At 46.9% G+C, this 18,727-nt stretch overlaps 2 protein-coding genes across 11 annotated transcripts in view; both read right to left on the bottom strand.

The window, feature by feature from the left end:
* Positions 1-11,276, bottom strand: part of TYW1 (tRNA-yW synthesizing protein 1 homolog) — a 312,384-nt gene extending 301,108 nt beyond the window's left edge. For 4 of the 8 annotated variants that reach the window (XM_074390719.1, XM_074390721.1, XM_074390718.1 and 1 more), the window contains exon 1: positions 1,984-11,276. In XM_074390719.1, coding sequence (XP_074246820.1) covers positions 1,984-2,356 — 373 coding nt within the window. In that variant the 5' untranslated portion in view covers positions 2,357-11,276. The remainder of the gene's footprint in view (positions 1-1,983) is intronic. The other 4 variants (XM_074390723.1, XM_074390720.1, XM_074390724.1 and 1 more) reach the window with 4 other exon arrangements.
* An 88-nt stretch (positions 11,277-11,364) lies between these two features.
* TMEM248 (transmembrane protein 248) overlaps positions 11,365-18,727 on the bottom strand; it is a 44,332-nt gene continuing 36,969 nt past the window's right edge. For 2 of the 3 annotated variants that reach the window (XM_074390731.1, XM_074390732.1), the window contains exons 6-8: positions 18,098-18,241; positions 14,518-14,575; positions 11,365-14,363 (exon numbers count right to left, since the gene is read on the bottom strand). In XM_074390731.1, the coding sequence (XP_074246832.1) occupies positions 14,350-14,363; positions 14,518-14,575; positions 18,098-18,241 (216 nt within the window). In that variant the 3' untranslated portion in view covers positions 11,365-14,349. The remainder of the gene's footprint in view (positions 14,364-14,517; positions 14,576-18,097; positions 18,242-18,727) is intronic. The other variant, XM_039460627.2, reaches the window with a different exon arrangement.

Consider the following 18,727-nt stretch of genomic DNA (forward strand, 5'->3'; position numbering starts at 1 on the left):
GCCTATTAAGGGATGTAGGCTCAAGTATTTAACGCCGAAACCACGTGATGGTTTCTTTAAAATACCCGCAACAGGCCTGCCGGGTGGCTCACCCCTGTGATGCCAGCACTTTGGGACGCCGAAGCGGGAGGATCCCTTGAACCCAGGAGTTCGAGACCAGCCGAGCAACATAGCGAGACTTAGTCTGTACAAAATAATTGTTTTAAAGTATTTAATTAAGTTAGCTGGGCGCGGTCCCTCCCACTTGCAGACCCAGCTAGCTGGGAAGCTGTCGCTGGAGACGCCTCCAGCCCAGGTGGTCAAAGCTGCCGGCGGCCATGACCCTGCCACTGCACTCCAGCCTGGGTGACACAGACACTGACAAAAAAAAAAAAAAAAAAAAGTGTTGGCCGGGCGCGGTGGCTCACGCCTGTAATCCCAGCACTTTGGGAGGCCGAGGCGGGTGGATCACGAGGTCAAGAGATCGAGACCATCCTGGTCAACATGGTGAAACCCCGTCTTTACTAAAAAAATACAAAAAATGAGCTGGGCATGGTGGCGCGTGCCTGTAATCCCAGCTACTCAGGAGGCTGAGGCAGGAGAATCGCCTGAACCCAGGAGGCGGAGGTTGCGGTGAGCCGAGATAGCGCCATTGCACTCCAGCCTGGGTAACAAGAGTGAAACTCCGTCTCCAAAAAAAAAAAAAAAAAAAAAAAGTGTAAATAAAAATCCAACCAAAAAAATGAGAAAGGAATAAAACAGAAGTGGCAAAATGATAATTTGTTGAAGCGGGGCGCCGGGTACGTGGAGGGTTCATTACACTTTTTTGTCCACATTTAATGTTAAAATAATTGGTTGTGGTGTTGTCTGCGTGTTGGTTGGTTTTTCTTTTTGAGACGGAGCCTTGCTGCGTCGCCCAGGCTGTAATGCAGTGGGGCCCTCTCGGCTCCCTGCAGCCTCCGCCGTCCGGGTTCGAGCGATTCTGCCGCCTCCGCCGTCCTCGCAGCTGGGATTGCAGGTGCCGCCGCCACGCCCGCTGATGTTTTGTATTTCTTTTTTTTTTTTTTTTTTTTTTTTTTTTTTTGAGACGGAGTTTCGCTCTTGTTACCCGGGCTGGAGTGCAATGGCGCGATCTCGGCTCACCGCAACCTCCGCCTCCTGGGCTCAGGCAATTCTCCTGCCTCAGCCTCCTGAGTAGCTGGGATTACAGGCACGCACCACCATGCCCAGCTAATTTTTTCGTATTTTTAGTAGAGACGGGGTTTCACCATGTTGACCAGGATGGTCTCGATCTCTCGACCTCGTGATCCACCCGCCTCGGCCTCCCAAAGTGCTGGGATTACAGGCTTGAGCCACCGCGCCCGGCCGATGTTTTGTATTTCTTAGTGGAGACGGGGGTTTCACTGTGTTGCCAGGCTGGTCTCGAACTCCCGAACTCAGGCAAGCCTCCCAAAGTGCTGGATTGCAAACATTTTTCTATTATAAAAGGGTAAGTAAATAAAAATATTTCATTTATTATAAAATACTTCTATTATAAAAAATGTTTCTATCACAAATTGGCTGTGGCCCTTGAATTCCGCGGAACGATTCGGTGCCAAGGCTGCGTTTCAACCCGGTCACTAAACATCGGCGAGCATCCTGTCAGAGCTCTCAGCTCATTGGCGAACGTAAATTACGCCAAGGAAGCACAGTTCCTTTTCGGGCGTGGAAAGAGGGCGTCAAAAGCCACACTGCGCAGGCGCCATCGCTCACTTTTCCCCGCCCGGCTTCCGCCCCGCCTGACGCCCGCCCCGCCTGACGCCCGCCCCGCCTGACGCCCGCCCCGCCTGACGCCCGCCCCGCCTGACGCCCGCCGGATAAAGCAGCCGGGCGCACTGTGGCGGCTGCCAGAAGCCAGGGAGAAGCCAGGGAGAAGCCAGGGAGAAGCCAGGGAGAAGCCAGGGAGAAGCCAGGGAGAAGCCCGGGAGTCGCGGCGCAGCGGCGGGTGGGTCGGCGCGAGCGTACCCTGGTCCGCCGGCTCCTGGGTCTCTGAACAGCCGCGATGTCGATCTTCACCCCCACCAACCAGATCCGCCTCACCAACGTGGCGGTGGTGCGGATGAAGCGCGCCGGGAAGCGCTTCGAAATCGCCTGCTACAAGAACAAGGTGGTCGGCTGGCGGAGCGGCGTGTGAGTAGCCCCCTCGCTTGGGCCTGGACCCGTCGCCTCCGAGGCGGCCCGTCTCTGCCCTCGTCGAGCCAACGGCCAGGCTGGGGTCTTGGCGGGGGAGGACGCGGAGAACGTTGCTGCCGCGGTCACGGCCGGCGCCGCCGGTTCCTTCTCTGTTGGGCGGGTTCGGACCGGGTTGCGGGTTGGAGTGTGGTTTCGCTGGCGTCATAAAAGCTACAGCCAAGAAACCTCGTAGTTACGGTGCTTTGCCCAGAATGATGGTGGCCGAGACCCCGTCCTGTAAATACTGTCCCAGTTGTGCTGCGTCTGGTGTCCCAGATCTCAGCCCTGGCGGTTTCACGGAAGTGCGTAGTGTCTTCACTGCGGCCCTCTAGGGACTGGCATTCCCTGGCAGCAGCCGTCCACACCCCACCCCACCCTGGTGTTTCTTAGGACCTCCCAGGACGTATTTCTCCGGTGAGCAAATGGTGAGGTCCATACGGTTCTGAGTTTTGAAAATGTGCTCTCTGGCCGAGGCGGGCAGATCACCTGAGGTCTGGCGTTCGAGACCAGCCTGGCCAGCATGGTGTAACCCGGTGTCTACTAAAAGTACGAAATTAGCCGGGTGTGGTGGCGCACGCCTGCAATCCCAGCTTCTCGGGAAGCTGAGGCAAGAGAATCCCTTGAACCTGGGAGGCGAAGGTTGCAGTGAGCCCACATAGGGCTGTTGCACTCCAGCTTGTGCAAAAACTCCTCCGTCTTGGGGGGAGTGGGGGAGAGAAAAAAAATGAAGAAAATGTTCCATCGGGGGATTTGTTGTGTCTTACGGATTATGTTGTTGCCGTCTTGTATTTAAATGTAAATGCATGTCCACGTTTCAAGTATATTCACATAGGACTCTCTCTCCTGCTCTCAAGGGAAAAAGACCTTGATGAAGTTCTGCAGACGCACTCGGTGTTTGTGAATGTTTCTAAAGGTCAGGTTGCAAAGAAGGAACATCTCATCAGTGCGTTTGGAACAGATGACCAAACTGAAATCTGTAAGCAGGTGGGTAACAGCTGCAGCCTAACTAACCCTAATAGCCATTTATAACATGCTTAGGTTGTATTAAACATTAAAGACTTTTTTTGGAGGGAAGAAAAACAGAGCAATAATGTGAGCTATACAGTGTCACTTCTGATAATAAAGAACATGGGTTTTGTCAAAACCTGAAATCAAATTTTCTACTAAATTACCTCATTTTTCTAGTATAGAATTTTGTATACCTGAAAACTGAATTTGTTTTCAAGTATTTCATCTTTCAGACCGTTTTGAGATTGCCTTTTCCCCTTACCCAACCCAGTCCTCAGTAAGAGAAATTTGGGAGCACAACAAAATCTCTTGCCTTTTTTTTTTTTTTGGACACATGCTTGCTTTGTCACCCAGGCTGAAGTGCAGTGGTGCAATCTCGGCTCACTAAAACCCCTCCCTCCCGGGTTCAAGCGATTCTTCTGCCTCAGCCTCCCGAATAGCTGGGCTTAAAGGTGCCCACCACCATGCCCAGCTAATTTTTGTATTTTTTGTAGAGATGGGGTTTTACCATGTTGGCCAGGCTGGTCTCAAACTCCTGACTTCAGATGATACGCCTACCCTGTCCTCTCAAAGTGCGGGGATTACAGGCGTGAGCCACCGCACTTAGCCGAAAGATTCTTCTGTCTTTTGCGCAAAGCTCAAACCATTACTTACGTATTAGTAGCTGGAAAGGATGAACCTTAATTTTCTCCCAAGTCACCCATTTTTTGTGGTTAGATAACAAATAGTGTGTGATACGGAAAGATAGTGATTTCTTAAATGTGTTGATTTTTTTTAGATCTTGACTAAAGGAGAGGTTCAAGTCTCAGATAAAGAAAGACACACACAACTGGAGCAGATGTTTAGGGACATTGCAACTATTGTGGCAGACAAATGTGTGAATCCAGAAACAAAAAGACCATACACCGTGATCCTCATCGAGAGGGCCATGAAGGACATTCACTATTCAGTGAAAACCAACAAGAGTACAAAACAGCAGGTGAGTGCTTTCTCATGTCATCAAAACATGTCCCTGGAAATCAGTTTTCTCTGAAGAAATCATTAAAACAATGGGCTGGGCAAGATGGTTCACACCCATAATCCTAGCACTTTGGGAAGCTGAGATGGGAGGATTGCCTGAGGCTGGGAGCTCCAGACGGGCCTGGGAAACATAGTGACAGCCCAGCTCTAGTTTTTATTTTTTGTTTGAGACAGAGTCTCACTCTGCTGCCTGGCCTGGAACGCAATAGCGCGATCTTAGCTCACCTCGCCCATTGTATGGAAAAAAACACATTTTGTTTGTTCATTTATCAGTTGGTAGACATTGGTTTCCTTTCACTTTTGAGCTATCATGAAAAATGCTACTATAAGATTTGTTCCATGTCTTTGTGTAGACATATGTTTTCGTTTCTGTATACCTGGGAACTTCCAAACCTTCTTCCAAAACAGCTGCACCATTTGACATTACCATCAGTGCTGAGGGATTCCAGGTTCGCGACACCCTGAGTAATACTTGTTATCATCTCTGTCTTTTTGATGATCGCCATGCTGGTGGTATCTTGCTGTGGCTTTGATTTGCATTTCTTTAATAATGATTTGAGCGTATTTCCATGTGCTTACTGATGCTTTGTCTTCATTGCAGAAACCACTGTTAGGTTCTTTGCCCCTTTTTTAATTGATTTTCTATTCATTGCTGAGTTGTAAGACTTCTCTCTATATTCTGGTTAGTCCCTTACCACATTTATGATTTGCAAATATATTTTCCTATTCTCTGGGTTGTCTTAACTTTCTTGAAAATGTCTTGAAACACAAAAGCTTTTCATCTTAGTAAGTCCTATTTTTCTTTTTTTTTTTTAATGGTCACCTATGTTTTTAATGTTATACGTAAGAAACCATTGCCTAATCCAACTACATGGAAACTACTTTGTTTTTGAAAACCTTATGAAATAGTGTAGTAGAAGAAATAAAGAGATGATATGCTCCATGGAGACGGACACTGACCAGCTGGACGCCCTGCCTCTCCATTCTCGTGAAAAGAAAAACAAAAAAATGACATGGTCTATTTTGTCTCTGTAGGCTTTGGAAGTAATAAAGCAGTTAAAAGAGAAAATGAAGATAGAGCGAGCTCACATGAGACTTCGGTTCATCCTTCCAGTCAATGAAGGGAAGAAGCTGAAAGAAAAGCTCAAGCCACTGATCAAGGTTATAGAAAGTGAAGATTATGGCCAAAAGTTAGAAATCGTAAGAGTAAAATATTTTCTTTGCTTCATGTTACCTAAATAGTGTATTCTCTAGTGAGAAATTTGTAGCAAACATTTAGAAGTTGTAGACAGTCAGATGTTTTCGGGGCTTTGCAGGTTCTTTTTAAAAATACACGAGCTATAGAGGAATGTTGAGTATATGAGTGTCCACTGTAGATGTGAACTAACCCATCTGACACTCTTTAAGTTTTAAATCTTTTCAGAACTGTACTCATGCAGCAGGCACAGTGGCTTACGCCTATAATCCCAGCACTTTAGGAGGCTGAGCAAGCAGATAACCTGAGGCCAGGAGTTTGAGATCAGTCTGGGGAACATGGTGAAACCCTATCTCTACTACAAATAGAAAACATTAGTTGGATGTGGTGGTGGGTGCCTGTAATCCCAGCTTCTTGGGAGGGAGGCTGAGGCAGGCAGATAACCTGAGGCCAGAAGTTCCGAAACAGCCTGGGGAACATAGTGTAACCCCGTCTCTACTAAAAATACAAAACATTAGCCAGGCGTGGTGATGGGCACCTGTAATCCCAGCTTCTTGGGAGGCCAAGGCAGGAGAATCACTTGAACCCAGGAGGCAGAGACTGCAGTGAGCCGAGATTGCACCACTGCACTCCAGCCTGGGGGACAAGAGCAAAACTCTATCTCAGAATAAATGTATTTTGAAAGTCAATAAGTAAATGTGCTATCAAAAAACCGTACACATGGTCTCTAAATAGGTCTTCATGTTGGTTTTTCTCTTTCATACGTAGAGATGACTTTACTGAGCTATAAAAGTTACTGTTAAATTTTAGTGGAGAAGAATCAGAGTTTTCTAGTTTGTCCCTTTCATTTTACAGCTGGAGAATCTGAGTAAGTTGTTAAACATAGGAATTAACGTGTCGTCACAGGGCCTACACGGGTACTTTGGGGCCGACGCTGAGCTAGAGCCCAGTCCGCTGGCTACCCCATTGTCTTACCTATTGCTCCATAGAACTGTAGTATTATGAGTGATCTCTGCAAAGCATCGTTTGCCTTAAAGGACATTAAAGCTGAATTTATTCTGTTTCTTGCTTATCTTCATGTGGTAAATTGCCACGTTAAATGTTTCAGGTATGTCTGATTGACCCCGGTTGCTTCAGAGAAATCGATGAGCTAATAAAAAAGGAAACCAAAGGCAAAGGTTCTTTGGAAGTGCTCAACTTGAAAGATGTGGAAGAAGGAGATGAGAAATTTGAATGACGTCCATCAGTCTCTTCACCTCTAAAACACTAATGTGTTTTCATTTCCTACAGCACCGTTTCATGTCTGTGGTCTGCCAAATACATGCTCAAACTATTTGACATTTCCTGTCTTTGTGTTAACAGTGGACACAGCAAGGCTTTCCTACAGCATCATAATGTGGGAATCATTAGGTTTTAATTATAAGCTGGGGTCTGAATCCTAAAGCAAAACTGAAACTCCAAGGTGCGGAGTCCAGAGTAGCATTTTGCTACTGTCTCATCCCTTGGTAGCTTTCCAAAATGAAAGTTATTTGAGGCAACTCTTGTGGGTAAAAAGTTATTTGTATAATTGAGTGAGATTATTTGAGGGGTATGTCAATACAACAACAGGGGGAGTCTTTAACAAAAATAAACATGACGCTTCATTTCTACTTAATGGAACTTGTGTTATGAGGGTCATTATGGTGTCATAATGTAAAGTTTTGATGATGTTCCTGATTACCTGAGAAACAGAAAAACTGTATAGGACTTAAATAATATTCATTGAACATGCTGCCATAACTTAGATTATTCTTGGTTAAAAAATAAGTCACTTATTTCTAATTCTTAAAGTTTATAATATATATTAATATAGCTAAAATTGCACGTAATCAATAAAACCACTCTTTATTTTTATTAAACTATGGCTTGTGTTTCTAGATAACTTCCTGACTCTCTTTTCTCTGCCTGTGTCTGTGGGAAGGTTAGGGAGTTGTTAGGAGAATTAAATAAGACAATATGAAGAGTGCTTAGAATATGACCCATTCTGGTAAACACCTGAAAAAATCTTGGCTAACACTTGGGATATAACTGAAGAATTATTTTAGTATTTAAACACTTAAATGGACGAGGTGCAAGATTTTAAAAATCTACTTCAAGGCCAGGGGCAGTGGCTCACACCTGTAACATCAGCACTTTGGGAGTCCAGGGCAGATGGAACATCTGAGATCAGGAGTTTGAGTCCAGCCTGGCCAATGTAGTGAAAACCTGTCTCTACTAAAAATACAAAAATTAGCCAGGTGTGGTGGTGCACACCTGTAGTCTCAGCTACTTGGGAGGGGGCTGAGGCAGAAGAAACACTTGAACCCAGGAGGCAGAGGTTGCAATGAGATGAGAACGTGCCACTGCACTCCAGCCTGGGTGACAGAATGAAATTCGGTCTCAAAAAAAAAACTTATTTTGGCCGGGCACAGTGGCTCAAGCCTGTAATCCCAGCACTTTGGGATCCCAAGATGGGTGGATCACGAGGGCAGGAGATGGAGACCATCCTGGTCAACATGGTGAAACCCCGTCTCTACTAAAAATACAAAAAATTAGCTGGGTATGGTGGCGCGTGCCTGTAGTCCCAGCTACTTGGGAGGCTGAGGCAGGAGAATTGCCTGAACCCAGGAGGCAGAGGTTGCAGTGAGCCGAGATCGCGCCATTGCACTCCAGCCTGGGTAACAAGAGTGAAACTCCATCTCAAAAAAAAAATAATAATTTTAAGAGATACATTCTAGAATATAAATTAGATTCACTCAATAAACCAGCCTGACCAACATGGAGAAACCCCCAGAAACCCCGTCTTTACAAAAATTACAAAAAATTAGGTGAGCGTGGTGGTACATGCCTGTAATCCCAGCTACCTGGGAGGCTGAGGCAGGAAAATCACTTGAACTCAGGAGGCGTAGGTTGCAGTGAGCCAAGATCACACCATTATACTCCAGTCTGGGTAACAAGAGCAAAACTCCATCTCAAAAATTTAAAATAAAATAAAGGCACCAAGGTTTTAGATAGGAGCCTCTTCCCTAGCATCTACCACGTACATGGCAGTTTCTCAAGATAATGAGAACAATTTCTTCTGCTTAAAAACGAAGGTCTGCTCAACATGACTGCCAGTTGTCAGCCTCCAAGGTTCTGAAAACACGAGAGACTGCAACCTCCTAAAAAGATAAAATTCTTAGCCAAGTGTGGCAGCTCACGTCTATAATCCCAGCACTTTGGGAGGCTGAGGGCAGGGTCATTGAGGTCAGGAGTTCAAGACCAGTCGGACCAACAACGGAGAAACCCCGTCTCTATGAATAATACAAAAATTACCCAGCGTGATGGTACACACCTGTAGTCCCAGCTACTCAAGAAGCACAAGAATTGCTTGAACCTGGGAGGCGGAGGTTGCAGTGAGCCAAGATCGCACCACTGCACTCCAGCCTGGGCGACAGTGAGACTCTGTCTTGAAAAAATAAAATAAAAAAAAAACAAATTCTTGATAGCTAGAATGTCGGCATTCAGAGTCAGAATGCTCCGAATTGTAAAAGATTTTTTCTCGATCAATGTTCTTTAAACTACAGGCTGCTTTCCATTTGTGGGCTACACAATCAATGCAGAGGTCACCTCTGGTGTTTTGGTTGTAAGAATAGAGACTAAATGGAAACATTCGTGTGTGTCCTATGCAGTGAAGGTGATTTTCATGTCAGGAAACTTATTTCTGTTACACATGCATCCTTTCAGAGACTAGTTCTCATACTCCAGCGAGTGTTCAGAAGCCACAGCAGTTAGCATCGCAGTGATGAAGGACTAGGGCTTGGAGAAGATGCTCTTTGCTTGGTGAGCTCTCCTCTCCCAAAGGGTGACCAAGGGTGACACACCAGCTGCATTCTCAGACACCTCCACTCACCACTTCCTGTAATTCTGGCACTTTGGGAGGCTTAGGTGAGAGGATTGTGTGAGGCCAGGAGTTTGAGAACAGCCTTTGAAACTGCATCTCTACCAGAAAACAATCCCAACTCTTCTAGCAATGTTGTTTTTGAGGTTGTTTTGAGACAGGGTCCCACTGTGTTGCCCATGCTGGAGTGCAGGGGTGTGATCATAACTCACTGCAGCCTTGACTTCCCAGGTTCAAGTGGTCCTCCCACTTCAGCCTCCCAAGTAGCTGGGACTAGTCACATGCCACCACACCTGGCTAATTTTTGTATTTTTGTAGAGCTGGGGCTGCCCAGGATGGTCTCAAACTACTTAGCTCAAGCGATCTTCCCACCTTGGCCTCTCCAAGTGCTGGGATTCCAGGTGTAAGCACCACGCCAGCCTCTTCCTGCAATTTTTCAAACCACCCTACTTCCCCATCATCAACTTCCTGTGTGTGTGGTCTTCATAGTTGGAAAGAATATAGGCTCTCAGATGGACAGGGATACATTTATTTTTTAATTTTTATTTTGTAGATGAAGTCTTGCTCCGTCCCTCAGGCTGGAGTGCAGTGGTGCGATCTCAGCTCACTGCAACATCTGCCTCCCAGGTTCAAATGATTCTCCTGCCTCAGCCTCCTGAGTAGCTGGGACTATAGGTGCCTACGACCATGCCCAGCTAATTTTTGTATTTTCAGTAGAGATGGGGTTTCACTATGTTGGCCAGGCTGGTCTCAAATTCTGGGCAGAGATATGTTTCTTTGAGACAGCAACTAAACTCCTTGACTAGACTCCGGAGTGCCGAGGTCTGTGCCTTCTTTCTACTTTTTGGGGGAATCCTTGCACATCCGTGAGTATAAGGGAAATGGAAGCACAGGGGGCCTACTGGGAAAATGAAATGGTTTCAAAGCAAAAACTGACCTGACTTGAGAAGCTGGCACGTGTCAGGTCTTACCAGGCTACGACAGCAGGAAGACGTAAGCTCTTCTCCTCCCAGGCGTATTCTGTACTGGGATAGAGGTAAATCACCGCACACAAACATGAGTCCAAGGAGAGAGCAGGGAACAACACCGGGCTCCAAGCAGAGTTCGCCTTTCCCAGGCAGAAGGCAGGAAGAGGTGGAAGCGGCAAGAACAAAGAGCTTATTGAGTAGCACCTTCATCAACCGGGAGACTGACCCTGCGACCCCAGCGCCTGCTGGGGAGGGAAGGGAAGGGACACGCAGCCACTGGCTACCGAACAGGGGAAGGATTCGCTTTAGTGAACGCCATCTCCCCTTAGCTATGGAAACTGCAGAGGATGCTCTGTCTTGGCAAAGGACGTCTAGGGTGGGTTGGAGCTCTGCAACAGGAGCCCACAGAGCAAGCTGGGAGCCTGAGACTGGGCACGCATGCTTACGTCACTGAGAAGGGTATCTTGGAACTCCCACATCTATTCAATGCTCCCTGCATTGAATTGATTACTTACTTCCTTGAGTAGGGTTAGGGTCACGCCTGCAAGCAGTTCTTGTTGGTCTAGCAAGCTACAGAGGGTTCTTTACTCTCAGAGGAAGACGAATGTGCTTGGTGAGGCCGCCTTCATTGGAAACAATGCCCACCCCTCCTCCAGATGACAGGTGACAGTCCAAAGGAGCAGCCTGCAAAAAACCCTCAGCTGCTTACTGCACGTTACTTCCTTAGAAAACCCCCATCTGGGCCAGAAGCAGTGGCTCACCCCTGTAATCCCAGCACTGTGGGAGGCCGAGGCGGGTGGATCACAAGGTCAAGAGATCGAGACCATCCTGGCCAAAATGGTGAAACTCCGTCTCTACCAAAAGTACAAAAACTTAGCTGGGCGTGGTGGTGTGTGCCTTTAGTCCCAGTTACTCGGGAGGCTGACACAGGAGAATTGCCTGAAACTGGAAAACAGAAGTTGCACTGAGCCGGGATCGTGCCATTGCACTCCAGCCTGGCGATAGAGCGAGACTGTGTCTCAAAAAAAAAAAAAAACAAAAAAAAAACACCCCCATCTGGCTGGAGGAAAAGGACACACAGCAAATAAATTCCGATGTTTTATTCTGTAAAGCACATATGCACATACTTCAAACACGGAAAATTAATCTGGAAGTGAATGCCGTAACAGATCAGCTACTGACCATCATGCAGCAAGAGGTGAAATGGACCCGCTGGCCCTCAGGACCCCACAGTGCCTGCAGGAGGGTGAAAACCCAGGAAGCTGAAGCCCTACACACTGCCGGGGAAACGCAACAGACATGGCAGGTGCCTGACAACAAGAAACACTTACAAAGAGAATCAAAACTGATTCAAGTCATACAGTGAAAGGACAAAAGGAAAAAGGAAAGAGATCAATATGATCTGAAACAATCGTTTTAGGAGTAAGTTGCTGACCTTCTGCTGGCCCTCCAGTCCAAGATGCCTGAGGGTGAGCCGGTGCTCCCGCGCGCGGCTGCCCTGAACGGCAGGCAAGCGCACCCCAACTGTCGCACTCTTGGAATCCTGAGGTCCACCAGCAAACTCCGGCTGAGTGCTGAGCCTGGGAAGTGCCCAGATGGTGACAGGTCCCCTGAGCTTCCTGAGACTCGGTGGGAGTCTCTTCAGGTCCTAGGCCTCTTCACCCCACAGCCTTCCTTTACAAACCTGATTGACTCTGCGTTTCTGTAAGATCTTTGAGAATCACCTGCTGAGGTGAATGCTGGATTTTAAAGTGTGTGTCCTGGCCTTGGGACAGGCCATCTGTCCAGGCATTTTTGGCACTTCCTTTCCTCACACCTAACAGTGTCGCTCCTCCCCTGGCTACAGATTGCAGCCACTCTGTCATTAAAACAAGGGTAACTAACATTAGCAACAAGCTGGATCGAGCAAACCAGTGAAATTGGCTTTTTCACTGTCTCCTCTGCTACGACTCTGCCAGCTATAAATCTATCCCTTTAACTCTGCTTCATTGGGATTTTACTAATTCAACAGCAGCTTAATCTAGAATCTGACAGTCCTAATGATAATGCCGTTTCTAGAGCCAAGCCACGTGGCTCTTTCTTAATCTTGTCTCCTAAGGGTCTCAAAGTCTCTAAGGAGAAAACTAAATTAAGAAGTTAGCCATGCACCGTGTAAGCAACTCGTATCATACAAAGAAACTGGACAGACGGTACAATTACTGTGCTTGAAACATCCTAAAAGGAAAAAAAGGAATCCTAACATATCAAGTTACTACAGTGATGATTCTAACAATCTTCAATAAAAGCCCGCAACTGTTTTTCATTCAAAAATGCCTGGGGTAAAAGGTTCCAGGTCAGGCTGCAGGAACTAATCCTGACTGAGAACAGACTACAAAGCTAGAGTCCGGGAAAGAAGCACCGATGGTTTTCATCGCCCTTCTGCTCTAACACTGCCTGGGAGAACAAAGAAGTCATCAATGACAATGCGCTATTAAGGCAAATAGTAAAGAAAAAAATGGCAAGAATGCAACCAACAAGAAAGGACTGAAAGAGATCACGCACAATTCTGCTTGAATGAATCAGGATTAGAAGGAAAAAGACTCAAGAGGAACCAGACAACGAGACAAAATGTTTTAAGAGGGCTGTGCTCAGTGGCTGATGCCTGGAATCCCAGGATTTTGCGAGGTTGAGGTGAGAGGATCACTTGAAGCCAGAAGTTCCAGATAAGCCTGGGCAACAGAGTGAGACCCTGTCTCTACAAAAAATTTAAATGTCAGCCAGGCATGATGGCACACGCCTGTAGTCCCAGCTCCTCAGGAGGCTAAAGTGGGAGGACTGCTTGAGCCCTGGAGTTTGGAGGCTGCCGTGAGCCTGACTGCACCACTGCACCCCAGCCCGGCGGACAGAGCAAGACCCTGCCTCAAAAAACAAAACAAAACAAAAACAGGAAAAAAAGTTATAAGAAAAATGCTTTTGGTCTTCTCTGATGAATGGCAAATCAGAACTACATTCCTTCAAATTTCAGAGGCATCGTTTTCATGTGACTAATCTACTGGCTGCTTTCCCTCTTAAGATGTTAGTTGCATTAAAATAAAAGCAAAACAAAAAGGAGAAAATCCACCCACTCTTTAAAAAAAAAAGAAAAAGAAAAAAACCCTTTACTATTAGACCGAATCATCATTCTCTCTTTGCATACTGTCACCTGCATTCCAGAAAGCAGAACAGTGAATGGTCACTCTAACACGAAAGCCACTTACATTCTGAAGCCCTTGTGAGTGAAGAGGCTGTATTAATTCTGGTAACAGAAGGGAGGGGCAAGAGTGGACGAAAAGACAGTAGAACCTTCTGTGTCAACACCAACAAAACCAGGTTCCTTGTCATCCATGTGGAAAATGAATCTTAGATCTTTACAATGTACGTGACTTAAAGTTTCTACTCAGGATAAAAGCACGAGTCTGTCCTAACTAGCGTAATATTAAAATGTGACTATTTTATATTTTCTTTGAAAAGAAAAAAAAAAAAAAAAAAAAAAATTAGGTATGTTTCCTTGCAAGCAAAATGGAGAAAAAGGTATTATTGTTGTTACTATGATTATTAAGCCACAGACACATAAAATCCACAAAATGGATTGGTGGCTTTGGAAATGCAGTATCATATCAAAGGTGCAGACTGTTTCAAACGTTCTCTACATAACCGGCTGAAACAAGAACCAAACCAAACTTCAACCCCACAAGCGACACAACACGCCTGTGACCTTGGTGAAAACGTCATGACCGGCTCCCACACAGCTAGACCCAGGAATCCTTCTCTGGAGATGTGTGGACACAATCACCAGGTCTCAAGTCCAGGGCAGGGATGAAGGGCTCTGGCTGCACCCAGTGCAAAGCACGTGCATCATTGGACCAATTTCTGAATAGATTTTTATAAATATGTACAAATCAGTTACAGGCACTTGAAATGTCTTTGGCTGGAATAACCCAACATCGCAAGATAATGTATTCACAGAGCGTCCAGGCCCAGGCTGGGTTCAGCAGGGAAGGATTATGGTTCTCTCAGTCTCTCTCAGAAAACAGGAACTGTGGGATTAGGCTTCAGCCAAAGCCACCTGGAAGAGAGCAAGCCAGGGAAACCAGTCAAAGAGGGAAGCCCAGGTAACTCAGCCCAGGGTTCCAGCGCCTACCCAAAGACCAGGGCGCAACACTGATGGCACATATCGACCAGGCAGGGAAGTTATTAAACCCCTAAGAAGAAAATCTCACCTAGGAAGAAGTGACTAGAAATCCCAATCTCCTGCAAGATGCAGCCCATCTGGAACCACTGTGCAGAGACAGAATGAACTGGTTTTTTGTTTGTTTTTTCTTTTTTCTTTTTGAGACAGGGTCTTACTCTGTCGTCCAGGCTGGAGTGCAGTGGCACAGTCATAGGTTACTATAGTTTCCAACTCCTGGGCTCAAGCAATCCTCCCACCTCAGCCTCCCCAGTAGCTGGGAATACAGACACGCACCACCACACCTGGCTAGTTTTTTTTTTGTTTGTTTTTGTTTTTTTTGAGACGGAGTTTCGCTCGTTACCCAGGCTGGAGTGCAATGGCGCGATCTCGGCTCACCGCAACCTCCGCCTCCTGGGTTCAGGCAATTCTCCTGCCTCAGCCTCCTGAGTAGCTGGGACCACAGGCTAGCGCCACCATGCCCAGCTAATTTTTTGTATTTTTAGTAGAGACGGGGTTTCACCATGTTGACCAGGATGGTCTCGATCTCTTGACCTCGTGATCCACCCGCCTCGGCCTCCCAAAGTGCTGGGATTACAGACTTGAGCCACCGCGCCCGGCCTAATTTTTTAACTTTTAGTAGAGATGGGGTCTTGCTATGTTGCCCAAACTGGTCTTGAATTCCTGGGCTCAAGTGATCCACCTACTTTGGCCTCCCAAAGTAGAGATTACAGGCATGAGCCACCATGCCCAGCCCTCTTGTGTGTATTTTTGTTTGAATCTGTGGATGCGGAACCCACAATTATAGAAGATCACCTGTGGTTTCTGTCTTAATTAGAAGTGTCTTTACCCTCAGCCTAAATTATGGTGTTGGATTTTTTTTTTTTTTTTTTTTTTTTTTGAGACGGAGTTTCGCTCTTGTTACCCAGGCTGGAGTGCAATGGCCCGATCTCGGCTCACCGCAACCTCCGCCTCCTGGGTTCAGGCAATTCTCCTGCCTCAGCCTCCTGAGTAGCTGGGATTACAGGCACGCGCCACCATGCCCAGCTAATTTTTTGTATTTTTAGTAGAGCCGGGGTTTCACCATGTTGACCAGGATGGTCTCGATCTCTTGACCTCGTGATCCACCCGCCTCGGCCTCCCAAAGTGCTGGGATTACAGACTTGAGCCACCGCGCCCGGCCTAATTTTTTAACTTTTAGTAGAGATGGGGTCTTGCTATGTTGCCCAAACTGGTCTTGAATTCCTGGGCTCAAGTGATCCACCTACTTTGGCCTCCCAAAGTAGAGATTACAGGCATGAGCCACCATGCCCAGCCCTCTTGTGTGTATTTTTGTTTGAATCTGTGGATGCGGAACCCACAATTATAGAAGATCACCTGTGGTTTCTGTCTTAATTAGAAGTGTCTTTACCCTCAGCCTAAATTATGGTGTTGGATTTTTTTTTTTTTTTTTTTTTTTTTTTGAGACGGAGTTTCGCTCTTGTTACCCAGGCTGGAGTGCAATGGCCCGATCTCGGCTCACCGCAACCTCCGCCTCCTGGGTTCAGGCAATTCGCCTGCCTCAGCCTCCTGAGTAGCTGGGATTACAGGCACGCGCCACCATGCCCAGCTAATTTTTTGTATTTTTAGTAGAGACGGGGTTTCACCATGTTGACCAGGATGGTCTCGATCTCTTGACCTCGTGATCCACCCGCCTCGGCCTCCCAAAGTGCTGGGATTACAGGCTTGAGCCACCGCACCCGGCCCTGGTGTTGGATTTTTAATCATTACCCAAGCCGTCATCACTATTAAAGGGAGTGACTTGGCAGTGGTTCTTTCAAAAATTATCAAAATTAGCCAGGTGTGCTGATGCATGCCTACAGTCCCAGCTACTTGGGAAATTGAGGACTGACTGAGCCTGGGAGGTAAAGGCTGCAGTGAGCTATGATTGCATTGTGAGCCACGATCGCACCACTCCATTCCAGCCTGGATGACAGAGCTCAACCCTGTCTCAAAAATAAATAAATAAATAAATAAATAAAATAAGCCAGGCACGGTGGCTCACACCTGTAATCCCAGCACTTTGGGAGGCTGAGGTGGGCAGATCACCTGAGGTTGGGAGTTTGAGACCAGCTCAACCAACATAGAGAAAGCCTGTCGCTACTAAAAATACAAAATTAGCTGGGCATGATGGTGGCACATGCCTGTAATCCCAGCTCCTCGGGAGGCTGAGGCAGAATTGCTTGAACCCAGGAAGCAGAGGTCGTGGTAAGCCGAGATCATGCCATTGCACTCCAGCCTGAGCAACAAAAATCTCCGTCTCAAAAAAAAAAAAAAAAAAAAACCAACCAAAAAAAGGAGAACTACTCAAAAGAAAAAAAAACAACATAAGAATACAACAATAAAAATAATACAAGTTTTAAAAGTATACTGTAACAATGATTTACATAGCATTTACACTGTATTAGGTATTGTAAGTAACCTAGAAGCTGGGCACAGTGGCTCCCACCTGTGATCCCAACACTTTGGGAGGCTGAGGCAGGTGGATCATTTGACATCAGGAGTTCAAGACTAGCCTGGCCAACATAGTGAAACCCTGTCTCTACTAAAAATACAAAAATTAGCTGAGCACGGTGGCACATGCCTGTAATCCCAGCTACTCGGGAGACTGAGGTAGGAGAATCACTTGAGCTTGGGAAGTGGAGGTTGCAATGAGTGGAGATCATGCCACTGCACTCCAGCCTAGGTGACAAAGCAAAACTCGGTCTCAAAAAAAAAAAAAGTGGCCGGGCGCGGTGGCTCAAGCCTGCAATCCCAGCACTTTGGGAGGCCGAGGCGGGTGGATCACGAGGTCAAGAGATCGAGACCATCCTGGTCAACATGGTGAAACCCCGTCTCTACTAAAAAATACAAAAAATTGGCTGGGCATGGTGGTGCGTGCCTGTAATCCCAGCTACTCAGGAGGCTGAGGCAGGAGAATTGCCTGAACCCAGGAGGCGGAGGTTGCGGTGAGCCAAGATGGCGCCACTGCACTCCAGCCTGGGTAACAAGAGGGAAACTCTGTCTCAAAAAAAAAAAAAAGTAATCTAGAGATGATTTAAAGCTACAGAGGATGGGACCGGGCGCGGTGGCTCAAGCCTATAATCCCAGCACTTTGGGAGGCCGAGGCGGGTGGATCACGAGGTCAAGAGATCGAGACCGTCCTGGTCAACATAGTGAAACCCCGTCTCTACTAAAAATACAAAAATTAGCTGGGCATGGTGGCACGCGCCTGTAATCCCAGCTACTCAGGAGGCTGAGGCAGGAGAATTGCCTGAACCCAGTAGGCGGAGTTTGCCGTGAGCCGAGATCGCGCCATTGCACTCTAGCCTGGGAAACAAGAGCGAAACTCTGTCTCAAAAAAAAAAAAAAAAAAGCTACAGAGGATTTGCGGAGGTCATATGCAAATAATGCACCCCCAAAGGGATCTGGGCATTCATGAATTTTGGTGTCCACCAGAGTCCTGGAACCTATGTCCCTAGGACACTGAGGGATGACTGTCAGTTCTTTGGATGAAAGGTGCCACCCACAATAAATGGAATAAGGATAAGTGTCACTTTCTATATACAGAGACCTCTAGCAAAATGCTAGCCTGGACCCCATCCAGGGCTCACCTTCTCAGGACAAAATTCAGGATTGCTCTGACGCAATTTGCTGGGTCTGCCCTTGATAACAGCATAGCAAAACATCGTTATCACCATCACAAAGAGGAAGTAACTGGTGTGCATGAGATGCAGATTTATTAATGAACGGTCATCCTAAACAAAGAAGAGAACAAAAAAAAATAGAAACGTATTCTGAGTTACTGAAAGGTTTTAATGCTGGGTTTTGAGAGACAGTCTTTACAAACTCCAGACTTGCTATAACTTTGATTCTCAAGCTGGGAGAGGTTTCTCCTTCTGGCTCCTGAATTAGCAAAGCTGGATCTCATTAAGTGAAGACGCGGTGTTTCTAAGCAATCCCTGGTAGAGAGCAACCATTCCTTCCTAGCGCTGTCTCTGCGCTGCGTTCTGCACCCCCACACTGCCTGAACCCTGCCCCTCCAGCAGGCCTCCTCCCCAGCAAAGGCTGCAGAGACTCCGTCTTTAAGCCCTCTCTGGACACATCCTCATCATGAATTGCCCTCCAGTTGCATGGCTGACAGCCGAGGCTGCATTCCTAACTCCTGGCTATGCCCCCACCAGGAAGGCCTTAGCACCTCACCTCTCCTCAGTCGCCTCCTTGCTCCTGCATTTCCCTACTTC

The sequence above is a fragment of the Saimiri boliviensis genome, chromosome 20 (assembly GCF_048565385.1).
Source record: "Saimiri boliviensis isolate mSaiBol1 chromosome 20, mSaiBol1.pri, whole genome shotgun sequence".
Taxonomy (NCBI): Eukaryota; Metazoa; Chordata; class Mammalia; order Primates; family Cebidae; genus Saimiri; species Saimiri boliviensis.